At 39.3% G+C, this 26,996-nt stretch overlaps 1 protein-coding gene across 1 annotated transcript in view; it reads right to left on the bottom strand.

Moving 5' to 3' along the window:
• Window positions 1–1,707: 1,707 nt before the first annotated feature.
• Window positions 1,708–26,996, bottom strand: part of LOC124461535 (G-protein coupled receptor Mth2-like) — an 84,115-nt gene continuing 58,826 nt past the window's right edge. Inside the window, exons 2-3 of the mRNA XM_047013041.1 lie at window positions 8,030–8,416; window positions 1,708–1,829 (exon numbers count right to left, since the gene is read on the bottom strand). Of these exons, the coding sequence (XP_046868997.1) occupies window positions 1,708–1,829; window positions 8,030–8,416 (509 nt within the window). The remainder of the gene's footprint in view (window positions 1,830–8,029; window positions 8,417–26,996) is intronic.

Raw genomic sequence — 26,996 nt, 5'->3', positions numbered from 1 at the left:
AGCGGAGCTGTTTCCTTGACCTATGCGACTCGGCGGAAAATTACCCATGGGGCAGGGCATACAAACTCGTGTTCAAGCGAATTTATGCCTCGAAGCAGCAACCACCAACGGATCCAATTAAAGGCATTGTTGCAGGACTGTTCCCGCATACTGGAGGAGAAATAGTTAGTCGACGGATCAGCAGCACTGTCCCCTTCGCAGTAGAGCCTATTGAGCGAGAGGAGATACGTGCGGCAGCAAAGAGACTGAAAAACGGCAAAGCCCCCGGCCCAGACGGAATCCCAAACTTCGCCATATAACTTGCGATGACAGAGATAATTATTTGCTGAAGTCTACACCTAGTGCCTGCGAGAGGGCTCTTTCCCTTCAAGGTGGAAGCTCTAGAAACTGGTGCTTGTTAGAGTCAATCGTGTGCTCAAGGCTGCAGCAGGCGATTCAGGATGGTGGCGGACCCTCACCGAACCAATTCGGTTTCCGGAAGGCCCTGTCCACCACAGACGCAATAGCCAGGGTTGTAGACACGGCCTCGCAGGCGATCAAGGGCTCGAGGTGGAAAGGCGGCTCGAAGAAATACTGCCTCGTCGTCACGCTAGACGTAAAAAATGCATTCAACACGGCGGACTGGGGGCGTATTCTGGATGCCCTTCAGTCGTTCAGCGTTCCTCCCTACCTGCGCGCCATAGTGTGGAGCTACTTCCACGGCAGGCGACTTGTGTATAGGTCAGACGTGGGCTTCGAATCGTACAATGTTTCGGTTGGAGTACCACCAGGCTCTGTCCTAGGCCCAAGATTATGGAATGCCATGTACGACGTCGTCCTGAGGCTGGCTGTGCCTGCAGGTTGCCAATTAATAGGATACGCAGACGTCGTGGCCCTCATAGTGGTGGGTAAGACCATCAGACAGGCCGAAGATGGGGCGAACTCTGCCATAGCGACCATCATGCGTTGGATGAGCTCCGTACGCTGGCAGCCCAAAAAACCGAAGCGGTGCTGATTAGTACCCGATAGATTGTAGAGACCGCCACAATCCTGGTGCCACAAACACGGTGCAATCAAAGCGTGCGATTCGCTACCTCGGAGTATGGATCGACAACCGCCTCTGCTTTAGGGAGCACATGGCGTATGTAAACGAAAAGGCAGCCGCGACCGTCCGTGCCCTCTCAAGGATCATGCCGAATACGAGGGGACCCAAGCAGGAGTCCAGGAAGCTGCTAATGACAGTCTGCAGGTCGATCATTTTATACGCGGCCCCAATCTGGGCACGCGCCATGAGCGGAGATAGCTATAGCAGAGGGATCAGATCGTCGCACAGGCTAAGCGCGCTGCGATTCTGCTCGGGGTTTCGAACGGTATCAGACGAAGCGACATTTGTGATCGCCGGAGTCTTGCCTATCGACCTACAGGCGAAGGAGGCGGAAATAATATCAGCTACAGAGCGTGGATCTCTGGCCAGGCGCGGCGCGCGATCGGAAGCTAGAGACGCAAGCATCCACCTGTGGCAGGCTAGATGGGATGCGTCTGATAAAGGCAGGTGGACCCACAGATTAATCCCGAACATAATGAAGTGGACAGAAAGGACACATGGTACGGTAAATTTCTACCTGACCCAGTTCCTTAGGGGCGCTTCCGAAAGTACCTTCATCGTTTTCGGCACGATAGCTCTCAATGCTGTCCGGTCTGCCCCGGCGAAATAGTGGAAGACGCGCATTACATCCTGTTCGTGTGCAGACGCTTTATGATGGAGAGAAAGAGCATGTGGGAGGCGGTGAACAGTTTCGCCGCGTTAACAATCCGCGAGCTGCGCTTAGCCGAGCGCTGCAGGGCTGGACCTGGAGTGGCATAGGAGGTAGCAGCTATCCTGCGAAGCAATTCCCTCGAGGAAGTACCGCAGGATCCCGGCCGCCCAAGTTGCCAAAGCAGTGTCTCCCCCATTTTCTTCCTTTTTCTGTTACCCACCTTTTTCCCTCATATTTATTCTTTACCCTATCTTTTGTTGTTAGCCCTATAACGTCTTTCATCTCTGTTCTATTTTGTTGCTTAATAAAGAAATAAATGAATAAAAAAAAAACTAATTTGTGGTCTAATTTACCTTTGTATTGTTAAAAAGCGAATTTTCGATTCGTTAGATTCCAATTTTTTTTGGTTAAGATACTACCATAAAAATTATTCGTCGGTGCTTGCAGTAAAATTTTTTTCATGTTGCCAACCACAAAAAATTCGCTTTTGTTGCCCCGCTCTTGCCTCGCTAGCAATCTGGTACATGCTTACCGTTTAGTTGGTTCGTATTGCACATGCCTACATACATACATACAAATAGAGATAAAGTTTAAACTTTTTTCGTTACGTTTGATCGAATACCCTATATTTCTGCCAATTTGGTAGGGTACACACATTTTCGTTTCGTTTGGATAAAATACCCTAGATTTCGGCCAAATTGGTAGGGTATATACATTCTTGGTTTCATAGATCATGAATACCCTATAAATCTTCTCGGTTGACATCATAGTTGCTGATTGTCAATAAAAATTCGTTCACTGTAATATATATTTTATGTACATTTTATAAACTTATTATAATTGGTCAGATGTTTTTAACGCACAGAAGAAGTCGTTTCCGACCCCATAAAGTATATATATTCTTGATCAGCATGAGAAGCTAAGTTGATATAGCAATGTCCGTCTGTCCGTTTGTCCGTCGGTGCGTATGCATTTTACTCAGCCATCTTAAAAGCTATCAGGATGAAATTTGGGGGGCTTTTTATTACCAGGGTGAGACAAAGTATGAAAATTGTCAGGATCGGACCACTATATCATATAGATCTAGAAGAAACATTTTCATAAAAATTGGTGTATCCCCATGATATTTACTACTATGATAGTATTGGATATAAAAACTCAGATTGCAAAATTTGAATCTGATCGGATAAATAGAACAATAATGTTTTGTTTGTGTATTGATGATTTAAGTTGCAGGGAAAGAAAAATTAAAAAGTAAAAATATTATTGCCAAGGTACGCTGTTTAGCATTAGAGCTGGACAGTTTCTTCTGTTAAGCGTAAATGTAACATGTTTGCATTTCTGCTCGTTGACCCGGATACGCCAGGTTGCTAGCCATTCCTCTACCACCTTAATGTGTTCCTCTAGTTTTGCAGAGGCTTGTATTGGGCATTTGGATCTGCTGAGGATTGCCGTGTCATAGGCAAAAGTGAACGTTGTAAGTCCTAAACTCGTTGGCAAGTCTGCAGTGTTCAGCAGGTAGAGCAATGGGCCGATTACACTGCCTTGCGGTACACCAGCTTTGATTTCAAAGTCAGCCGAGACGGAGCTATTACATCTTACAGCGAACTTCCTATTCTAATGGTCAGATTCCATGAGTTTGTGGGTGTACTGTGGCAGTTTTTGCCGGATTTTGAACATCAGACCCTCCAGCCAAACTATTTCGAAAGCCTGGGCAACATTGAGAAAGACAGCCGCACAGTATTTTTTTAGTTCGAATGCTGTTCGTATTTCGGATGTTATGCGATTGACTTGTTCAATTGTCCCATGTTTTTCGAGGAAGCCGAACCTGTGTGAAGGGATTGTGTTCTCTGATGCCAGAAATGACTTTAGTCGGATCTGCAGGACCTTTTCAAAAAGCTTCGAAAGACATGGCAGCAAATTAATTGGCCTATAGGATGGTGGCTGGGTTTTGTCCTTTCCCACTTTATGAATCATGATAATAGTGGACATTTTCCACGCTCTTGGGAAGTAGCCAATTCTTATTATAGCGTTAAACATTTTGCAGACGTATTGTATGGCAATGATAGGGAGTTCCAGGATCTTTTTCGGTGTGATCAGGTCATGGCCAGGGGGTTTTTTTGGGTTTAAGTGGTTTTTAATAACTGCAGTGATCTCATCCAATTGGAGTTCCGAGTACTATCCGTTAATGTGCTCGAAGGGGGAAGTACAAATTAGATTGATGTTGGATTTAGCTGGAAAACCATTTTAAGATGTGTGGCCAATACGGATGCCCTCTCTTCGTCACTGTGGGCCATCCACCGGTTAGACTCCTTATCGGTGAAACTGTCCTGTAGGAGCGCTTAAAGTTGGGTGGGCTTTACACAGAGGATGTTTAGTGCTGGTTGGACTGAGCTTTTCTATGTATTTCCTTTGAGCCCAGCTTTTCTCTTGTCTTAACGCCTTGGAGAGGTTGCGATTAGCATGCCTTAGGCGAAGTTTTGCTGCTGGTGAGGCTATGTTTGGCGTTTTAGTCCCCTGCTGCAATAAAGCGATGTCCGAGTGTGTTAACGAAATCGTTAAATTCCTTTTCAAAGATTGAGAAGCGTGGTGAGAAGTACAGGGCAACCAATGTAGTGTTGCCGCAGCTGGTTTGGACGGTTATAGCAGTTGCTTGTAGGTGCTGAGTTACAAATCTGTGGAGGAACGAGTGTTTTATACTGTTCTTGATTAGGATACCAGTCCCGCCATTAGCTTTTCCGTCTGGATGATTTGTTGCGTAAAAGATATATTTTGGTATTTGAAAATTATTTTTTGATGTTAAATGTGTTTCCGATATCAGCATGACGTCGATTTCACTTGAGTCTAGGAATAGTAGCAGTTCATTTTTGTGCTTGGAGATAGCATTCCAAAGACATAGACGTAAGGAAGCCATTATTTATTATCGGTAAGCTTCTGTATTAGAGGATTTTGATTCCGCATCAGTTCGTGCATGCAGTTTTGCATGAACGTCATAAAAATGGTTAAGGTTGTAGCAGTCATGTTAGATGATCTAACAGCCTTGGCGAAGAATACCCCCGGTGTAGTTTTGGAGGCGTTGTAGGTGACCTTTGGTCCAGCTGGGGGTTTGCACCCGTTTAGGTGTGATTTAAGATCCTTAAAGACAGGACATCCTCTGTAGTTGGCCGTGTGGTTCCCTCCACAGTTACTGCATAGTCTTAGTGAGACGTTGTTTCTGTCCTTGGTGCAAATGCCATCTTCATGATGTTCGCCGCAGCCAACACACACTGACCTAAGATTGCAGTTGTTAGAGGTGTGGTTGTATTCCTGGCTGTTTTTACACAGCAGTCGTTGGTATCTCTTATGGGGCCCAACCTATTTGACGAAAGGATAAAGTTGAGAGCATCAGCGTGGATGACGGCCCCACGTCACACACCACCGGAACTCATCTTATAACTTTTAAAAAAAAGAGCTATAATAAACGGGACATGGACCTCAACAACAACAAGGTCGTAAACAAGGTTCCTGGCATTCCGGCTTCCCCTTTGCTTCATATAAGGAGACACGATCATGTGCTAAGTCTATTTCTGCTACATCGAACAAATGAATGCAACCTAACCATATTCTTCCAAATTCTCATATCATGATCTACATGCACCATGCTGATGCTTTGCAAATTATTTTTAGTCGTCTTAAAGATCGTGATTTCTTTATAGTTTTTGGTGATTTTAACTTGCCCAATATTTCTTGGCTGGTTGATGATAATCTATCTTTCTTAATTCCTTCATCTCAACATGTTTTTCTTGATAGCCTACTTGAATGTCCGCTATATCGGTTGAATTTTTTACTTAACTATTCTAAAAGAATACATTGATCTTCTCTTTGTCTCTGATCCCACTGTTAGTGCTGTATGCCGAACACAACCCCTAGTGAAACCTGAAGATCCCTATCACCGTACCATTGAACTTACTATTTCTTACAATTCCGTTACTAATTCATTTAAAAACAACGCAAATTCTCGTCGCAGATGTTTTCGTAAAACAAATTTCAATCTTCTTAATAGCCTTATTTTCTCTTTTGATTGGTCATTTTAATTTTTTCTACTCTGCTCTTAATTCTCTAAGTGATAAATGTGTTTCTTATGTGAATTTTTCTACCGTCTCCAGTGCGCCGGTCTGGTTCACACGTAGGCTGTCTAGTCTCCGTAACATTAAAACGAGATATTTTAAAAGATTTAAAAAAACTGGTTCGCGACTTGACTATGCAAATTACTGTATAGCCAAATCTCAATTTTGTCTTTTAAGCACTCAATGCTACAATAATAATATCGTGCGCTGTAAGGTTGAATTCTATAAGAAATCCAAAATATTTTACAACTTTGTTAATTCTAAACGACGCTCTAATTTACTATCTTCCACCTTCAGACTTAGTGACCAGACTGCTAATAATGATTCAGATAATGCAGATCTGTTTGCTAAATTCTTTCAGTCGACTTATTCTACTACTGTTTCGCATCCCACATCCTATCCTTTCTCACTCCCACATTTAAATTATATGTTTTTTCCTAGTATGACTGAAGACTGTATAATCTCAAACTTATCATATATGACGTCTTCCTCCGTTCGATTTCCCTATATAAGCCTTTATCTCGGTTATTCTTTATATTGAGTGAGACTTGTAGCTTTCCTGATGTTTGGAAGGAGTCTTTTATTATTCCGTTTTTTAAAAAGGGCAACAAATCGGATATTTTTAACTACCGTGGCGTTTCCAAACTTTCCGCAATACCTAAGCTGTTTGAGAATATTGTAACGTCTTCCCTTCAACACCTATCCAGATGCATTTTTTGTCCTTGTCAGCATGGCTTTATGAAAGGTCGTTCGTCGCTTACCAACCTTTTAGAATTGACTACCCTTGTGCACCATAGCTTCCCTAAAAAGTGCCAAGCTGATGTTATTTATACCGACTTTAGTAAGGCTTTCGATACGGTTGATCATTCTATGCTTCTTACGAAATTTAACATTATGGGATTTTCCCCGAAACTATTAGCTTGGTTAAAATCGTATGTTATTAGTACAACCCAAACGGTGACTTTTCGTTCACCAATATATAAAACTGTTCGAGTAACCTCAGGTGTCCCCCATGGCAGTCATCTGGGCCCACTGTTATTTATTCATTCGTGCTTGCTCATGTTTGCGGATGACGTCAAGATTTGTTACTCCTATAATGATCCTTCTTTCCAACAGTACTTGCAATCAGATCTCGATGTGTTCTGTGATTGGTGCCACGTTTATAATTTACACCTTAATGCCTCAAATTGCTCTTCTATGGCATTCAGTCGTTTGTCTCCGTTCCTATCTCATTACTCTATTTTGTCTAATTTTGTGTTCCCTCACGTCGGATTAAAAATTTTTTTTCACATATATCTTAGTAGATGTCTGACTAACTACTCTCTTTACGAACCTTCACGTGTTCTTTGCCAATCCTTTAACAACCTTTCTCACCTTATGTCTTCTCATCATTCTGTCACTTCTTTTCGCGCCACAATGTACATAACCAATTATTAATTAACTTAATCGATTTATATCAAGAATCGATGTAAAATGTAAAATGTTCTGCTTGCCATCCATTTGAGAAGCATGGCCCTCATTGGATGAACTGCACCCGTCTATAACCTCACTTTCACTTTCATTTAGAGTGCATGCATACTCATTTTCCTTCTCCCTCGCCAGCACACTTGTCAGTGGCCCTTGTTAGCGCTCCGAGCTTCCCACGATTGTGGTCGCATGTGGTTCGAATCGAACATATTGTGCCAGATTGTATGTTGCGTGCCCTAATTGCCGTAACATGTTACTACTGATCATTTAAGGCAACATGTAACTGGTGGTGCTTATATTGCCAATGCTAGCTTTTCATGCTTATCAAGAATATATGTAACGAGGTGGGAAACGTATACTTCTATGCGTTACAAACATCAGACCAGATTTACAATATCCTCTGCAAGGGTATAAATATAGATGACTGTCTTGTATTATTTGACACAGCCTCAAATTATAGTTGGGTATCATAGAAGAACACGAAATTTAATAAAAATTGGTGATTCCCCTCTCTGACTATACTTTTTGTAGATGAGCTACAAATAATACCTCTGACAGCCTTACGTAGGCCTGTAGGTATGTATATCGTTATAGGTGCAGTGCTTAAAATCTTAGTTTTTTCGAAAATAAAAAGTTTTTTACTTTTATTGATAGCAAATCCATTCTTTTGGATTTTTTTAGTTTAATACACTTAGTAATAACAAAACATAAAATACTCACCAAGTTTTTTTAAAACTTCCAGCCATATTCGCTTTTTAAATACAAAAATAAAAAATACAAAGACTCCAAGAAGTACATTGAAGCAGTCGCTAATTGACCAGAAAAAAGTTTTTTTATGGTCATAGAATAGAATGCTGACAATTTCCAAAAGCCATGTTATGCCCATAACGATGCACAACTTAGTGTTCATTACAAAACGAGTCTTGTCAATAAAGAAACGACTTTTTAGTGCAGGCTTATCCATCTCTGAGCTTTGCATCCTATATATTTCGGTTTTTACTTTATTGCAATATTTCATTGTCATTAAAAATAAAACCAAATTAATGGTAAAGAGTAATCCAACTGGTCCAGAAAAAAAAAGTAAGCTTGCAGATCCAATAGCATCATCTGTAAAAAAAAAAAAAATAATGTAACCATGAACAATGAGCATTTTATTTCATATTGTAGTGTGTACTTCAATTGTAAGCTCTTTTTAATAACAATGGTGACTAAAGCAATCAAGTAAATTTTTTGTATAAAAACAAAGTTTTTGTAGAAAAAAAAATATTAACAAAAGGCTACTTTTATTATAGTATTTATGTATTTTGTCTGTATGCACTTATATTTCGCAGTCACTTACCAAATCAATTGTACTATACAAATTGATTGGATGCAGCCATTTAAATGTTTTCCCTTTACGAAATTTATTGATTACCACGTATAGAACAAAGTCCCACAGCCGCTTCTTAAAATTGAACTCCAACAAAGTGCACCCAACTTACAATCTTCAGCTTCTATTGTATGGAAGAAAGAAAATTAAAAAAAGCCCAAAGAAGGTCCTAACTACATTAACACTACAGTTATCTACAACTTCTCTGGAACCACACCGGAATGCTAACGGAATGCAAACCTTTGTGCAACTCTCCAACGCTGTGGATTGTGTCTCGGGAATCCAAAATACTGGCCAGGAGACCCACGCAAAGTGCCTGGCTTTATTAATTTTATTCTTTAACCTACAGGATTCCGCGTAAAAGGACTTCTGCAGAGACACTGATAGCTGCTAACAGGACCTCAAGTGATGCATGGCCCTTATAGACTTTTTACTCTTACCTAAAACTGGGTGGCATTTGAGCCAATACTGGGGCTGTAACACCCCATTTACTTTTACTTACAACCACCCTGAGTACAGGCTAACAAGCCGGACATTGAACAATTCTCACAGAATGGCATTGTACTCGCTCACCAGCAGCAAAACTTCTCCTAAGGCAGGCAAACCGCGACCTCTCTAGAAAGTAAAGATAAAAACAAAGCTATTTGTTATATGATATAATGCAAACTTTTCACACCAGCTCATCTTCTGCGAAAAACATTCGAAATACAAACAGCATTCGAATAAATATAAAATTCTTCATCAGTTTTCCTCGATAGGCAGGGTTTTATAGCGTTTGGCTGGGTTTTGATGTTCAGAATCAGACATGAATTTGCAAGTTACACCTGTAGGTGTTTGTCTATAAGTTTGTAAACTTATAGAGCCTTTGCAACAGAAAAGCTGTTGCACCAAGGTGGCGCACTTGGTCTATCGCTCTATCTTCCGTACATTCTCTTTCCAACAGGTTCAGAACATACAACGCATAGTGACATGGCAAAAATCATAGCTTCTAAATAGATCTTTTTGAAAAATTGAAATAGCATATGTTAGAATTTTTTAAGCTTTAAAATGGAGGTTTGTCAAAAAAGCTGGGTATTCCTGGTGCTTAAAAAAAAATTAAAGCCAAAGTCAAAATATATTTTAAAGCATATGATTTCTGTAGAATTTAATAAAAACGTTATTGTTTTTTTTCACAGTACAGATGTCAACTGGCACCATAACATCTGGGGCTGCCCAGACAACAACATAAGGGCTTCAGAATGCGGCCAAACGAATAATCTACCAACTCCTGGCCAAATCCCGAATCCTAACAGATATAAGCCCTCGATAGGTATTCTACAAATCCAGCTACACTACGGACTACGAAAGGTCTATGTTGGACTCTGATTGCATATTATCCTGTTGCACCTAACCTAAACTGATATATAACATTTTATAATGTTTAATTCAATTTTTTAAATAATTCCAAAAAAGAAACTGATTGTGATTTTTTAGGTTAATTTGTAGTATTTGCTATTCATGTAATAATTATTGTGTGTATACAATAATGGTTGTTAATTAATAGTTAGATAGCAAAATAGTCAGTTGAATAGAATTGGGATAAAAAGAACTTTGACATAACAACTTTACGTGGCAACTTTACGACTTTAACAACTTTAAAAACAGCTAAAGCAACTTTCGGTACACCGCATCCAGGGCTGCCATCGCTCCGCACATATGTACCCATTGACACTACATTCGGTCATTTTGAAGATCATTTACTGCAGATGATCCTTCGAGATCGCTTTCATCATTGTTCTCCATATAACGCCAAAGCTTAATGTTGTCTTCACTGGTGGACTTCTGATTTAGAACCTGTAACTCAGCACATTTTTTGACTTTCGTATGGACCAATGAATTTATTCGACAGATTCTTGTTCGACGTGAACTGTGTGACTTTACTAGGTCGCTACTGGTCGTAATGGCGTTTGTATCTGGTCTGTGCCTCTAGAATTTCTTTATTTATCCGCTTCCTCTTGCAACTCCTATACTTGTTTCGACGTGTTCGATCATAAGATCGAACTATAAAGTTCGTACAAAATGCCTTAAAATGTTTAGACGTAGAATGCGGCACCTCTATCGCTGATGATACGACGGGGATACCCAAAACTTGTAACCCATTCAGTCAAGTGTTTAACAACTTCCGAGGCACCTGTCGATTTTGTAGGATATAGCCATGTATATTTAGAGAAGCCATCTACGACTGCTAATATGCTAATATGCTGCTATGCTAAAAATCCTCCTGCTTGCCCAATTTTCTGTTGTGTGTTATGCACTGAACGCAGTTTGCGATGAGCTGACCAACTTTTTTGTCCAAATGCAGACAAAAAATAGCATGTTGAATAGCATGCTTTATTTTTTGAACACCCATATGTCCAAAGTTGTAAGTATTCCTTATTATCTCCTTCTTCATGCTTTTCGGGACTGCCAACAAATCCAATCCATCGACCTGCTTATACAAAAGTTTATTTTTAATTTTAAAATCGGCATACAGTTTGTGTTGTAAAATCTCTAATACTGCTGCAAACTTATCATCATTATTTTGTGCTCATAGCATCTGCGCGTGTACTTCTGTTGTAACAATCATAACTGGAAAGCGACTTAAGCTTTCGGCATGCTTCATCCTGTAGCCGGCACGATGTTCTAATTTACAAAAAAAATCTTCCAAGGGTATCAACCATTATACGACCTGTTGGGGCATATCCTTCTTCACCGCTGTCATTTTAAATGCGGCACAGTCTGTCACCAGAATAATGGCGCAACTTCTTCGTAGCCAGAAAATAACTGTGTAACTTTTCCTCCTGATCACTTGTTTTTTTTTTGCCCCAATAAAATACACGGTGCCACTTATTATCAGAGAGTAGCACCAAATCCGTTTTTTGACATCTACATGTAATTGCGTTTTAACTGAGTGTTTGAAATTTTTCAGAACTGGTTCATTCATCAGACTTTCTTTTAATTTTTCAATCTCCTTTATTTGAGGACTGTCCATTCCAAACTCTGCATCTATTTTTAGCAACGGGGTCAGCGGTTTTGCTATTATTGCATAATCTCGAATGAATTTTCTAAAGAACCCTGTTAGTCCTTAAAATGCCTGAACACGTCTGATATTTTTCGGCAAATGGAAATTTTTGACTGCGTTGACTTTCTCTTTACCCGGAAATACTACTCCATCTCCGTTTCGTGTCCCAGAAAATTTATTTTTAGAAACTAACATTTCGACCATTTAATCTGTAAACCATATTGTCGTGCTCCTTCCAAAACAGTCTTAACATTACTCAAACATTTTTCTGCTGTAGATCCGAATACCACAATATCGTCAATATAAATTTCCATAATTCCTGCATTTATCAACTTCTGGAAAATGTAGTAAATGAATCTAACAAAAACTGCTGGTGAATTACAAAACCCAAAAGCCGCTTTATTAAATTCAAAAAGGCCTTGCTTTGTCACGAATGCTATACATTTACGACTTTCTTCTTCTATGTCAACGTGGAAAAATCCGTTCTTAAGATCCATGACTGTAAAGTATTTAGCCACTCTTCTACTTGATCTTTTACAATTGTCTGTTCATTTGCTGATAGACGACTGGAATTTTCTGTAAATACGATATTTTTACAATTTGGCAGTATACTTAACATTATCGTGCAACTTAACTGGTTATCTTTCGGTTTAAAATCCTTAATAATTGCAGCGACTGAATCAGCATATTTTGGTTCTACATCAATTACATTTACAGAGCTTACCACATTTAAAACGTTGAATTGGTTTTTCTCATCAGCATGAAAGCTAAATGTACGTCCGTTGGGATCCATCATCACCGTAATCTTTCTGACGATGTTGTATCCAATTAGAACATCAGCATCTAATTTGGAGTTAGGGACGATCAGTATTGTGTGTTCTGTACTCAATCCATCTACCTTGACTGTAGTAGTAACCTTGCCTATAACCTCTGTAACAACATTTCCAAGGCTAAACAATTTTTCGACGTGATTTTACATCTGACGATCCAGAAAAAGTTCCTCGTATTTGTCTCGTCTCATGATAGTTACGATTGCGCCGGTATCCACCAAACAAATAACTTTTTTGCCATCATTCGAAAATTCGAATTGATTTGTAATTATTTAACTGCCGCCGTGTGCAGACGTGTTTTTTAATGCACTCCGCAAATATTGAGTGTAAAAAAAATGAAGTAAGTAAGTCGTCTCGCCGACTTAGGTATACCATACACCAGTAAAGCAAATATTTCAACTTTATTAAACAAATGCATTTTCACATGCTTCTTACAAGCATATCTTAGTATCTCGCTCACTCAATCACCCGAGCACCCTAGCGCCCCCACCAGTCAACGGCCAACTCCGGCCTTATGGAAAAACGTTTATATGCATATCTCGACTGTTTTTTGTCCGATTTTGATCAAATTTGGTATTTTGCTAGATATTAGTATTAAATTTAAGTGTGCCAAATTTGATTGTATAAGGTAAAAAAATACGAGAGATAATCAAGTTTTTCAAATTACGGGGGCGGAAAGGGGCGTGCCAAAATCTTTATACATACAAAATGTGTGCATTTACTAAGCGAATATACATACCAAATATGGTGTCTCTATCTGGAATAGTTTTTGAGATAAACGCTTTTTTTAAATTGCGGGGGCGGAAAGGGGCGTGGCAAAAATTTGAAATAAACTTGATCACTCTACATACTACACGAGTCTACATACCAAATTTGGTGGCTCTAGCTCTTACAGTCTCTGAGATCTAGGTGTTCATACGGACAGACGGACAGACGGACAGACGGACGGACGGACAGACGGACAGACGGACGGACATGGCTAGATCGACTCGGTTGTTGATCCTGATCAAGAATATATATACTTTGTGGGGTCGGAGATGCTTCTTTCTGCCTGTTACATACATTTTGGCGACTTTAATATACCATTTCACCCTATGGGTGTATGGTATAAAAAGACTGGCTTTGCAAAAATTTGTGTAGGGCTCTCAGTCGCCTCAGAGACGCCTATTTACAATCATATTGCTATTAGATTGCTCTAATAGCAATAAATACTAAGTTACAACAACAAAGTGCGTAATTTTTACAAAAGCCATGTCCACCAATTCGGGCCTAAGCTCTCTCGATCCCCACCAGCAACAGCTACAAGAACTAATTTTACAACAACAACGTGAGCGTCGACTCTCGGTCCAACGCAACAACGCGTACTTTTCGGTGGTGTCGCCGACCCCACCGAATGCTAACGTAAGCAATAACACCGAAAGTGCCAGCCACTCAGCAATTAACAGCAACTTACCTTGGAGAGAGCAGTGTGCTTCTCCATCAATATCGATAACTGGGTCACCGATCCAAATCCAAATCCAAATGAACGAGTAGCACCCCTTAGCGGGAATCGTTTTAAAATTGTTGCCGATCAGCAAGACGATCAAGCCGGCGCTGTAGATAAAGTTAAATCGGCTAAACCACCCCCTTTATACATCCGTGGCGCCAACTTCGAAGCTAGTAGAAACAGTAGGGGCAAATAACTTTGTTGTAACCCCTCTCAATAGGGGTAACATTAAAGAAATTAAATGTCAAACCCAAACTGAGGAAAATTTCCGCATCATCGAAAAGTACCTCCGTAATGCTAACATCAACTTCTATACCTACCAACTAAAAAGCAGTAAAGGGCTCCATTTTTTATTAAAGGGGATTGAGCCATCGGTCCCTACTCAAGAAATAGCAGACGCGTTGGTCGAAAAAGAGTTTGCGGTCAAGTCCGTTGTCAACATCATCAACAGGAACAAAGTCGCACAGCCGCTCTTTAAAATCGAGCTCTAACCAGATGCAAAGCGGTCAAAGCCAAATGAAGTGCACCCAATGTACAACCTAGAGCTTTTATTGCACAGAAGAATCACCCTTGAGGAGCCCCATAAAAGACGCCAACCACCGCAGTGTAAAAACTGCCAGGAATACAACCACACCTCAAACAACTGCAATCTTAGGTCTGTGTGTGTTGGCTGCGGCGAACATCATGAAGATGGAATTTGCACCAAGGACAGAAATAACCTCTCACTAAGACTATGCAGTAACTGTGGAGGGAACCACACGGCCAACTACAGAGGATGTCCTGTCTTTAAGGATCTTAAATCACACCTAAGCGGGTGCAAACCCCCAGCTGGACCAAAGGTCACCTACAACGCCTCCAAAACTACACCGGGGGTATTCTTCGCCAAGGCTGTTAGGACATCTAACATGCCTGCTACAACCAGCCCTAGTGTATCGTTCGCTAGCGTGCTCTGAACTGGACAGACTGAGCCCGCGAAAGAGACCCCGACGCTCCACCATCTACAGAATCCGCCACCTAGCGCACCAGAACTTGGCCAGCAAACTCCAAGTGGTTTAGAGGCCCTATTGATCTCACTTATTCAAAACATAACCATTTTTATGACGTTCATGCAATACTGCATGCACGAACTGATGCGGAATCAAAATCCTCTAATCCAGAAGCTTACCGATAATAAATAATGGCTTCCTTACGTCTATGTCTTTGGAATGCTATCTCCAAGCACAAAAATGAACTGCTACTATTCCTAGACTGAAATGAAATCGATGTCATGCTGATATCGGAAACACATTTAACGTCAAAAAATAATTTTCAAATACCAAAATATATCTTTTACGCAACAAATCATCCAGACGGAAAAGCTCATGGCAGGACTGGTATCCTAATCAAGAACAGTATAAAACACTCGTTCCTCCACAGATTTGTAACTCAGCACCTACAAGCAACTGCTATAACCGTCCAAACCAGCTGCGGCAACACTACATTGGTTGCCCTGTACTTCTCACCACGCTTCTCAATCTTTGAAAAGGAATTTAACGATTTCGTTAACACACTCGGAGATCGCTTTAATGCAGCAGCGGACTATAACGCCAAACATCGGATAGTGAGTACTCGGAACTCCAATCGGATGAGATCACTGTAGTTATTAAAAACCACATAAAGCCGAAAAAAGCCCCTGGCCATGACCTAATCACACCGAAAATGATCCTAGAACTCCCTATCATTGCAATACAATATATCTGCAAACTGTTCAACGCTATAATAAAAATTGGCTACTTCCCAAGAACAAAAAAGAACAAGAAAAGGTCCACTATCATCATGATTCCTAAAGTGGGAAAGGACAAAACCCAGCCACCATCCTATAGGCCAATTAATTTGCTGCCATGTCTTTCGAAGCTTTTTGAAAAGGTCCTGCAGATCCGACTAAACTCATTTCTGGCATCGGAGAACACAATCCCTTCACACCAGTTCGGCTTCCGCGAAAAACATGGTACAATTGAACAAGTCAATCGCATAACATCCGAAATACGAACGGCATTCGAACTAAAAGAATACTGTGGGGCTATCTTTCTCGACGTTGCCCAGGCTTTCGATAGAGTTTGGCTGGAGGGTCTGATGTTCAAAATCCGGCAAAAACTGCCACAGTACACCCACAAACTCATGGAATCTTACCTTTACAATATGAAATTCGCTGTAAGATGTAATGGCTCCGTCTCGGCTGATTTTGAATTCAAAGGTGGTGGACCGCAAGGCAGTTTACTCGGCCCATTGCTCTACCTACTGTACACTGCAGACTTACAACGTCCTTTTTTGCCGATGACACGGCAATCCTCAGCAGATCCAAATGCCCAATACAAGCCTCTGCAAAATTAGAGGAACACCTCAAGGTGGTAGAGGAATGGCTAGCAACCTGACGTATCCGGGTCAACGAGCAGAAATGCAAACATGTTACATTTACGCTTAACAGAAGAAACTGTCCAGCTCTAATGCTAAACAACGTACCAGTTCCTCAAGCCGTGGATGTCACTTACCTTGGCATCCACCTAGACAGAAGACTAACTTGGCGCAAGCACATCGAAGCAAAAAAGTCACAGCTTAAACTGAAAGCCAGTAGCCTACATTGGATCATCAATGCTCGGTCCCCTCTACGTCTGGAGTATAAAGTCCTCCTATAAAACTCCGTACTGAAGCCCATCTGGACTTACGGAGCCGTACTATGGGGAAATGCAAGTACCAGCAATGTCGATATTATACAAAGAGCGCAGTCGAAGATTTTAAGATCAATCACGTTGGCCGTGGTATATACGAAACGACAACATTCAAAATGATCTAAATATACCTAGCGTTAAATCTGAAATAGGTACTCAACAACTAAAGTATTCTGCGAAACTGAATGCACACCCAAATGTGCTTGCCAATTCCCTTACGCGAACTAATAATAGAACTCGTCTTAAAAGAAATGACAGACCAACCCAATAACAAGTGATTAGGGCCGCCTGCAATATCCCCAGGATTTATCTTAAGTACTAGTCTAAGAAAAATATCTCAAACTTGTTTTTAGGCTCTAATTTAAGAGTAGATTCAACAAATATATATTAAACGTTAAAAAAAAAAAAATTCGAAAATTCCTTTAATCGGCTCTCTTCTTCGGACTTCCACACTATATTTACTTATATATCTGATATATATATACTTACTGATATATCGCCTATGCCGTTACACTTAAAGCATTTAGTACCCACATTACAATCAGTTTTTTTATGATCCGTGGCTCGACAGTTGAAGCAATGCAACAATTCTTCAACATTGCGAACTATAATCTTTTCTAAAAATAACTTTGCGGTTCCCATCATTTTACTACGTGCATTGATATACTTTTGTTCCTCGTTCAGCTGATATGCACGCGCATTGTCTTAAAACTTCTTTAACCACTGTCTAATTGGAATTGATGTCCCATCGAATTCCGGTACCACCTTTGCAAAACTATCTACTGTTTCCATCTTCACTCTTCGTTGCTTCGGCGCCAGTCTGCCGCGATTCGTCTGGACTTTTTTGGACGTACATGGGTGTACTATATCTGTCTCTCTTGTGCTTGCCACTTTCTAATCGGTTTGCTCCTCCATATCACAATTTCACACTGGGCGGAATTGCCAAATAAGTGGCATAAAGTCAAATATCGCAGATATTAATCTGAAACTTGGTATATTTGAGAAGAATCGCACTCTAAATATTGAAACAAAATTTAAAGTTCATTTGACCACGCCTACCCCAATAGCCCATGCAACAATGCGTATACGTGATCACAAAGGATAGTGTGAGATCTATATATAAAGTACATCAATTTCAATATTTTTTATGTATTGGTGATAGTAATATAATTATATATATATATTATTATTATTTATTTCCGTCAATTGGCCAAATATCCAGTTTGCAAGAACGGCAGAATTGCGGCCTCTGTCTATTCATATGTCCAGCAGCGTTGAATGACAGAACTCAACATGATCTACAAGTTCAAAATACCGCCAGAGCCGCAAAAAGCCGCAAACAAGTTTATTACTAACTTTTTATACACACGCTCTACTTTATTTTTACATACATTACATATCGTAGAAACACGCAGAAGATTAGTTTTTCCACAGAAGACGAACACATATGTTTGGTTTTCTATGTTTTTGGCCAATACAAAACACTGAACATATATAAAATATAATAAATTTAAACACCAAATTGTTTCGTTTTATCCATTCTACATACCTTGGCCTCCAAAACCCAATTTTTTTTTCTTTTGTGTGAATTTGCCAAGCGCTCAAAGTGAATAAAAATTTCCCGACAATTTTGTCGCGTGTCCTTATTACTACTTATTTTTTTTACGTTTTTTCCACTTGTATTTTTTTTCTTTTTTTTCAAAGGTTGAGCTGTTGAGCCCCCTGTAAAAATTATTGTGTGTATAAAATAATTGTTGTTTATTTTTTTTTTTTTTTTTTGATATTAAGTTACTTCTGAACAGAAGATTTCTTTGGCCTCCCTGTGTATAACAGGTTAACGCCACAGCGTATTCGTGATGATGAGTTTCGTATTTTGGTTTTTGTTATAAATAAATTAGCTATTTAATTTAATTTATTTATGTGTGGATTAGATTGTTAGAGTTCTATGTTGGCAGCCTTAGTAAATTGTGTTATCGATTTGTAGTTGGCGATAGGCTCTTGCGCGAGTAATTGATATATATCGTTATACTTTGTTAGTGTTGGGAAGTTCATTCGGGTGTTTGTGTATTTTGAACAATTTAAAATAATATGTGAGATATCTTCTGTAATGTTACAGGTGTCGCATAAGTTGTTGTCAACGACTTTCATTTTAAATAGAGTGTTTTTGTCAAATGCGTGACCGCTTAGTATTCTGTTTAGTTGTTTTATCTCCAGTCTATGGAATTGGTTTTTTCCCTGGAACCATGGTTGTGATGACACATAAGGATATAGAAGGCAGTATCCTTTGTTTCGATCTATACAAAATTCATTGTACGCTCTTTCCCATTCTAGTTTTATTTTGTTGTATATATGAATGATAGCATCGTTGATTGTCCAGCTTATGTGCGTGAACACTCCATCGTGTCTGGCATTTTTGGCTGCGGTATCAGCTAAATCGTTTTCTTTTATGTTTGAGTGACTAGGTATGTGGTGTATTTCGACTGAGATGATATTATATTTTCTATATTTTTAAGGATTCTTTGAGCAATGCAATTATTGTTCTTTGGGTTTCTAATTGTTTGGATTGCTCCAAGACTGTCTGTTAGGAACGCTACTTTGAAGAGGTGATTCGAATCAGCAAACTCCACTGCTTTTTCCAAAGCTGTGAGTTCCGCAGTCAATGATGACAGTTTTTTATTGCTGTAATAGCTTTTTGTGATGTTGGAGCCCAAGTGAAAAAAAGCACTTCCAGTAAAATCTTCAGAAACTGAACCATCTGTGTAAATCAGGTCAAATTTTTTTGAATTTAAGTTCTTAATTTTTTCTTTATACAGGGAGAGTATCATTGTTTCATTTGCATCTCTTATGTTTTTAAAGGCACCTTTGGAAAAATTGGCATCTATGAAGATTTTTCGTGTGCGTATAGGAGTTGGCTCTATGGGTGTAATGTTGTCCAGGACATCTTTAAATTCAGCATACACTTTGGCATAACTTGTTTTATTAGCATGAAAGACACTGGACAGAAGCGACGCTGCTGGCAGGCCATAAGCGAAGACCCTGATCAGTTCTTTTGCTGTGGTAAATTTAATTCTATACTCTGGTGGAAGTTCGGCCGCTAGGTGGTATATTATATAAGTTGGAGTTGATCTAATAAGCCCCAATGCCTTCCTTAAATGTAAGTTAGCATGAGTATTTATGATGTCCATTACTGTCTTAGTTGTATTTGCAAATGAAGAGCTTGCATATTCATACCTGTTCCTTGTAAAGGCCTTATAGAAAAGAATTGCATTTTTGGGATGGGTGCCAAAACGACAGCCATTAATCATATGAAGAAACATATTTGTTTTGTTTGACTTAGCAATTGTTTTCTTTATGTGTTGGGTCATGGAATTATTGGTGCTAATCAGTCTTCCTAAGTAGTTAATTTTATCTACGTCCCTAATAGCTACGTTATTGCATATTATTTGTAGAGGTTTACGTCTTAAATTAAAATGTAAAGCAGCAGATTTGTTCGGGTTGAATGACAGGTTGATTTTATTACACATTTTACTAAATTCTGTAACTTGTCTTTCTAATATGTTTTTAGCGTCTGAAAAGTTTTTATGGTAACATACCAGGAAAAAGTCATCAGCATATTGAAATAGTATGCTGTTAATTTGGTTGCTTATCTTGTGCAGCTCAGCTGTGTATAAATTGAAAAGTATTGGACTAAGGCAGCTACCCTGACTTACTCCTTTTCTTATTTTTATTTCTGTTCTTCCCATAGTCAAAACTCTTTCTTTAAGGTAGTTGTAAATGAATTGTATGTGTCTGTGATCGAAACCTAAATCTATTAGCTTGTTGCCTAGAATGGGAATATTAACAGAGTCGAAGGCTTTGCTTAGATCTAATACAGATGCACAAACGTGCATGCCCCTAGCTTTCAGATTTGCTATATTGTTTAAAACGTCATTGATGCAGTTCGATGTGGAGTGGTGTTTACGGAAGCCGTAAGATCTCGGGGGCAATATATTGTTGTTGTTTATATGGTTTTCCATCCTTGTTTTTACCAAACCTTCTAAGCATTTAAAAACTACGCTTAGTAGGCAAATAGGTCTATTGTTTGTTATTATAGCTGAGTCTAGATTCTTTTTAGGGACAGGTACTACTTTTATTTTTCTCCAACTAGCTGGTATGTCACCGTTGTCTAGAGTCTCATTTAGCAGGGATACCAAAATTTGAATTTCTGAGGGTGGTAAGGCTAGAAGCATTCTATATGAGATATTGTCTGGACCTTTTGCTGAGTCCGGGTTGCGGGAATTTAAAAAGTCAAGTAAATCGTTGTCAGTAAAGGTTGAGTTGCTAGCGGGTAGTAGCCAGGTGTTAGGTGGTTTCATTCTAATGCAGTCTGAAGTGTCAGGTACCGTCGCCATTTGTTTAAGAAATTTTTCATGATCCTCATCAGTTTTTTCGTTTTTTGTCGGTTTAAGTTTTTTATATTGTTTAAGGGCTGTAATTTTTTGCCACATTTCTTTTGCTGAATTAGTTTTTGAAATTTCGTCCATTAGCTATATTGTTTTTTCTAACTTTATGTAAGTAGTTGTTCAATGTTCTATTGCTTTTTAAATAAATTAAAGCGTCCGTGTGAAGTTTTGTTCTATAATATTTCTGTCTGCACGCGTTTCTAAGTCTAAAAAGTCTGTCACAATGTTCATCCCAATATTTTTTTGGTTTGTATCTATTTTTTGGGTCTATCGAAATTGTATTCTGTCTAGTTATATTTTGTGAAGTTGATGTCAGGTTGTCCAGTGAAGAAATGTGAATTTTTGAGAAGGCTTGAAGTATTTTCTTGTGATTTATCCTTTTTTGATTCTGTACTTCGTATGTTTCGTCTAGTTCTAGTATAACTGGTAAATGGTTGCTGTTTGATATTTTTGCGTTTGTCACTGTCCACTTTGGGTTGATGTTGTAGTTGTTAATTAATGTGATGTCTAAGGTAGAAAAGTACGATGCGTTGTGTGAATATGTGGGGTTGCCATTGTTAAGACAATAAAAGTTGTTGTTTATTAGTAATTGTTCTAGGATATTTCCTCTGTTGTTTTGAATCGTGTTTCCCCATATTTGTGATTTGGCGTTAAGATCTCCTCCTATGATTGTTAAACCATTAGTCTGGTTTGCCCTCGTTAGAATTTCTTTGCATCCTTTCTCAAAAAGATCATCACTTAAACTTTGCGCTGCATAGACGCTAAATAAATTGATGTTATGTTTCAGGTTCATAGTGGACACTGAAATCACTTCTACTTCACTAATGCAATTTAATTGTGTGAATTTTATATATTTTTTTAGGTATATGCCTACTCCGCCATATCCATCTGCTCTGGGGTGGCAAATAAAGTTGTAATTCGCTAAACTACAATTAGCATTATTTGTGACCCAGATTTCAGATATAATTGCTATATCAATGTCGTTGTTTATTAAAAATATTTCTAGTAGATGTTTATTATTGTTATGCGTTAGGCTCTGTATATTGTACTGTAGAATCTTCATATGTCTATTATAATAAGATGTTGAGTGTAAGGTACTAAGTAAGGATTAAGATTTGAATTTAATTAAGTTGGTTTATTTTTATAATATCTATTTTTGTGTTAGTTTGTGCGATTCTATCTCTTAGTGTTTCTAAAAATTTATAGTGGACTGAATTTAGTTGAATGTTTGGATTAGTTATAAATGAGGATATGTCTATAGCCAGCTATGATAAGCCTTCTTTTGCCATTTCAAGAGCAGAGGGGCTGTCAGTAGACTGATTAGATTGGGATGTAATGGTTGGGGGTGTTGGTTTAAATGTGTTGTTTGTATGTGTGTTAACGTATTTCTCATTTAAAGTAATTTTGTGTTCATTTAGAGTCGCTTTCCAGGTACTCATTGTTTCAGAAGAGTTTCTCTCTTCATTTCGTCTGTTTTGCATGTTTCTTAATGTTTTATTATATGGGATGTGAGCGTGTAGTTGTTCTGTTGATAATTTTGTGTTGTTCTGCAGAGTTGGGGTTGTAGATGTCTTTTGCCATGTTGGAATGGGAAATTGTGTTGTATCATTAGTGTCTATCGTATTTTGTCTTTGGAAAAGAGCTGGATATCTAATTTTTACCTCATTTCTGGATAGATTCTCCATTGTCATACATTTCTGTATGGCAAAGGCTCTCTTGCGAGCGGGGCAGTCGATTGAGGTAGCTGGGTGATTTTCTTTGCAATTGATACAAATAGTTTGTGTGCAGGTTTTTTCTTTATCATGTGACAGGGAGCATTTGTTGCACTTTTGGTCTAACTGTTTGCAGTGTTGCGCAAAGTGATTAAATCTGAAGCATCTGTAGCATTGATTAAAAGGTACAAAAGGACTTACTGGAACTTTTGAGTATAGAAAAGTTATTTCTGTTGGTATTTGAGATCCTTTGAAAACTATTTTAACTCTAGATGTTGCAATTAGATTGTCCTTCTCCTTTCTACGCACACGAATAATCTCGTGTATGTCCATTGGTGTTGAGATATACTCCTTAAGTTCTTCGTCTGAGAATCTTGTGGGGATCTGGAATATGATTCCAGTTTTGTATAGGAAATGCTTTAGTAACTTGGGTTCATAGTCATATTTTTTAAGGTCCGATGCGATAAATATGTTGGCTGCAGCTGCCGATTTAAATTCTACCTTGCAACGTCCATATCCTATTTTATTGACAGTTATTATGTCTTTGACTTTTAGTTTAAACAAAACTGCATTTAGCTCTAATGGATTAATTGGTAATCTGCTTTTATTGCTCTCTTTGTTATTTCCATCTACTCTGTCTACATACACCACAAATGGTCCCTTGTGTGTATTGTTATAATATAGAACGTTATTTTGCGATTTGCCATTTGACATTTCTGTTGGATCTTTATTCTCCTTTGGTGCCGAGTCATTGGATTTTGGCATTTCTGTCATTTCTACTTCGTTATATTCAGATTCTGATTGGCTTTCATTAGTGGTAATTTTTCTTTCCTTTGATGTCCGCGATATTCTTGGCTTTTTGGATCCGTTTAGCTCTGAGAAGGGGCTACCACCCCTGGCCTTAGAGCCCGTGATTTTACGGGTAATTTTACCCATTTTTTTTTTTTTTTAACTTTCCACAAAATTAAATTTTATTATATTTTTTTTTTTAATTGACTTATTTCACTGTGACTTGTTTTTTTGAACACTGAATTCGACTGTAATTGTTGTTTATTACTAGTTAGATAGCAAAATAGTCAGTTGAACAAATTAGGATAAAAAGAACTTTGACATAACAACTTTAGGTGACAACTTTTAGCAACTTTACGACCTTGACAACTTTAAATACAGCTTCAGCAACTTTTGGTACACCTTCTGCGTATACGTCTGGTCTCTATCGTTCCTTCTCTCGTTCTCTCTTCTTACTACTGATGATGCCACATTGTTGCACCATGCGGTGCCATCTCTCCACAAATATGTACCCATATGAAACTACATTCATGTCTGAATAGCTTCTTTGATATTTTATTTCCTAAAATTACCTGTTTCTGCAGACTTTTCCTATCGTTATTTATGTTCTGAGATGGTTATTAACTTTATTCGTATATTTTCTTAAAAGTATATTTTACAATGTTCTTATTATCGGCGTGGTCTTGCTAAACTGAGAATACATTAAAATAATCGAAACTAAAAATACTAGATGTATCGATCTTGTTCCACACATCTTACTACCATTACTAATAAGCTATGACATAGCGGCCACTAGTGCATAATCCCTTTTTTGAGCACGATCCATCTCATCGTAGCGCTTGACTCCTATTTTGCATAGACGGGGGACCGGGCCGTCTTCAATTCCACTACGCGTACAACTCCATCTTCACCTGGAAAAACTTTTATAGCTTGACCGGGCGGTCATTCGGCGCTCTGATACTGCGAGATTCTCCAAGCACGTGTTTCTATCATATTGGAAGTAAAGTCGCCTATGCCATAGAGTGTGCAGCTTTGCGGGATACAAATATCGTTTGGACTTAGACATAGTTCGTCGCCGGGTTCGTCAGATTCCAGTATATATAGTCTGCTGTTGAAGAAGCATTCTGGCTCCATTAAAATTTTGTGCATCAGTTTATCGCTGAGATTTGCGTTTACTGTTTAAACTTATTCAATTTCCAGTTTAAAACAGCCTAGTCGCACCCGGCAAGCGGAAATTCCAAATTATTTTAGTACTTGCCGTGTACTCTTTAACGGCACACTCATCCACTCCACCACTCTCATGCTGCTCCGCGAAAACTTGTACCATTGTCTTACCAGATGATTTGCATAGGTCCACGTCGAGCCCTTATTCTTCGAACTGTCATTATGCAGGAATCGGTGTCTAGGTAGTGGGCTATCTCCACGTTTATTGCTCAGGTAGTCAGGCATGTGAAGTTTACTTCGTACCGTTTGTGGAGGTGTTTTGAAGCTGCTGCAGTTGCTGTAAATGGTTTTTTTGTGGGTCAAAAACATTTCTTCGGGTAGAAAACCCTTTTTTTGGTGTTTGTGGTTTATCCTTTTTGCGTTTACACCAAACACCAATCCGTTGATCGCCGTTTTGATGATCCTATTTAATTTTGGCACCCAGTATGCCTTCCTGAACTACTGTACTACAACCTGTGCTCCGACATGAATTTTATTGATCAGCATCGCAATCGAGAACAAATGGGATTTTGGTGTATGTCGATACCTCTCTTGCACGTTCTATTGTGCTATCCACTCGCATTATTATACCCTTGCAAAAAGGGTACATTAATTTTGGTCAGAAGTGTGCAACACATAGAAGGAAGCATCTCCGACCATATAAATTCTAATTCTTAATCAGCACGACGAGAGGAGTTCAAATAGCCATGTCCGTCCGTCTGCTTGTCCGCCTGTCCGTCCGTCCGTCTGGATCAGCGCAAACTCCTCCTAGACTGTAAGAGCTACAGAGCTGAAATTGTGCATGTAGCCTTGTATATGGTGCACTGGTTGTATATCTCGAACTCAGCCGGATCGGATCACTGTATCATATAGCTCCCAAACAAACGGCAAAGTCACGAATAGTGACTTTTCTCAATAATTTCGTTATTTGCTGAGCTATTGTCATGAAATTTAATATTGTTGCGTTTATTTTTTATACATATAAACGACTATGCCAAATTTGATCAAGATCGGGTGACTATATCATATAGCTCCCATAGGAACGATCTTTCGAAAACAGTGACTTTTGTCAATAACTAGTGAGTTTATTACACATAATAAATACACCAAAACAGTGACTTTTGTCAATAACTACGTTTCAAATTAAATATTTGTTAGTTTAATATGTCTGTTAATGACTGTGCCGAATTTGATAAAAATCGGATGACTATATGAAATAGCTACCCATAGGAACGATCGGTCGAAAACCGGCAGCGCTGCATGCTCATCATCAAATCAACAGAGCACACGCATACACACACAGACGCAACGCACACACACATGTAGTGATCGGTCAGTGCGGTATGTTTCTCAAATATCCTCCGCAATACCCTCGAATCGGACGTCCTTGGGGCCTATAAATCGAAGAAAACAAGTCAGAAGGGGCCTTTGGGACTCTGCCTACATACCACATCCGCGGAACAGTTCGGCTGCCATGGTTGCTGTACCGGCTTCAAATTTTTGGCCAATGCCGGCTGGGCTACTGGTGAAGGGTGCGGTGTGGGGAGGGCATTGCTTTTTATTTCCCGCCTCTCTTCTTCGGCCCTTGCGTTGGTGTGGGTGAGAAATTTTATCCACTTTCGCCCAAATTTTTCACTTGTTGTTGCTACCAGCAAATAGCTGATCGAGCCAGTTTTGGGAAACGACAGTAATAATGGGAGCCCATAGCCAATATCGGGCAGGTTGCGCCTCTGGGAAATCCGCAAATAATAACCGTTCTTAGCGGGATTTAAATTTTAATTCAAATTGGCACCAATTAAAAAATTTGAATTTAAATGGACAGTTCTACTGCATCGATGGACCAGCATGTTCGGCAAGGAAGATTTTCCCTTAGCGACTGCACGAGCGAAGATTTAATTATTGCAAGGCGTCCGCTAATCGGAAAATCGAAAATCGGCGCAAAACACGGACTAAGAAAAAGAAAAATGAATAAGCTGGAACATTAAAGGTTCGCTGGAACGTCTGCCCCATACGCCTAGACAATACTCCGAGAAGGTGCCTAAAATGCCTAATAAACGGCCATATCGCGTCCAAATGCACCAGCGAAACCGACCGAACTGGAATCTGTCTGA

Source organism: Drosophila willistoni, unplaced genomic scaffold (genome assembly GCF_018902025.1).
Source record: "Drosophila willistoni isolate 14030-0811.24 unplaced genomic scaffold, UCI_dwil_1.1 Seg531, whole genome shotgun sequence".
NCBI lineage: Eukaryota > Metazoa > Arthropoda > Insecta > Diptera > Drosophilidae > Drosophila > Drosophila willistoni.
This window is presented reverse-complemented; position numbering and strand designations above follow the sequence as displayed.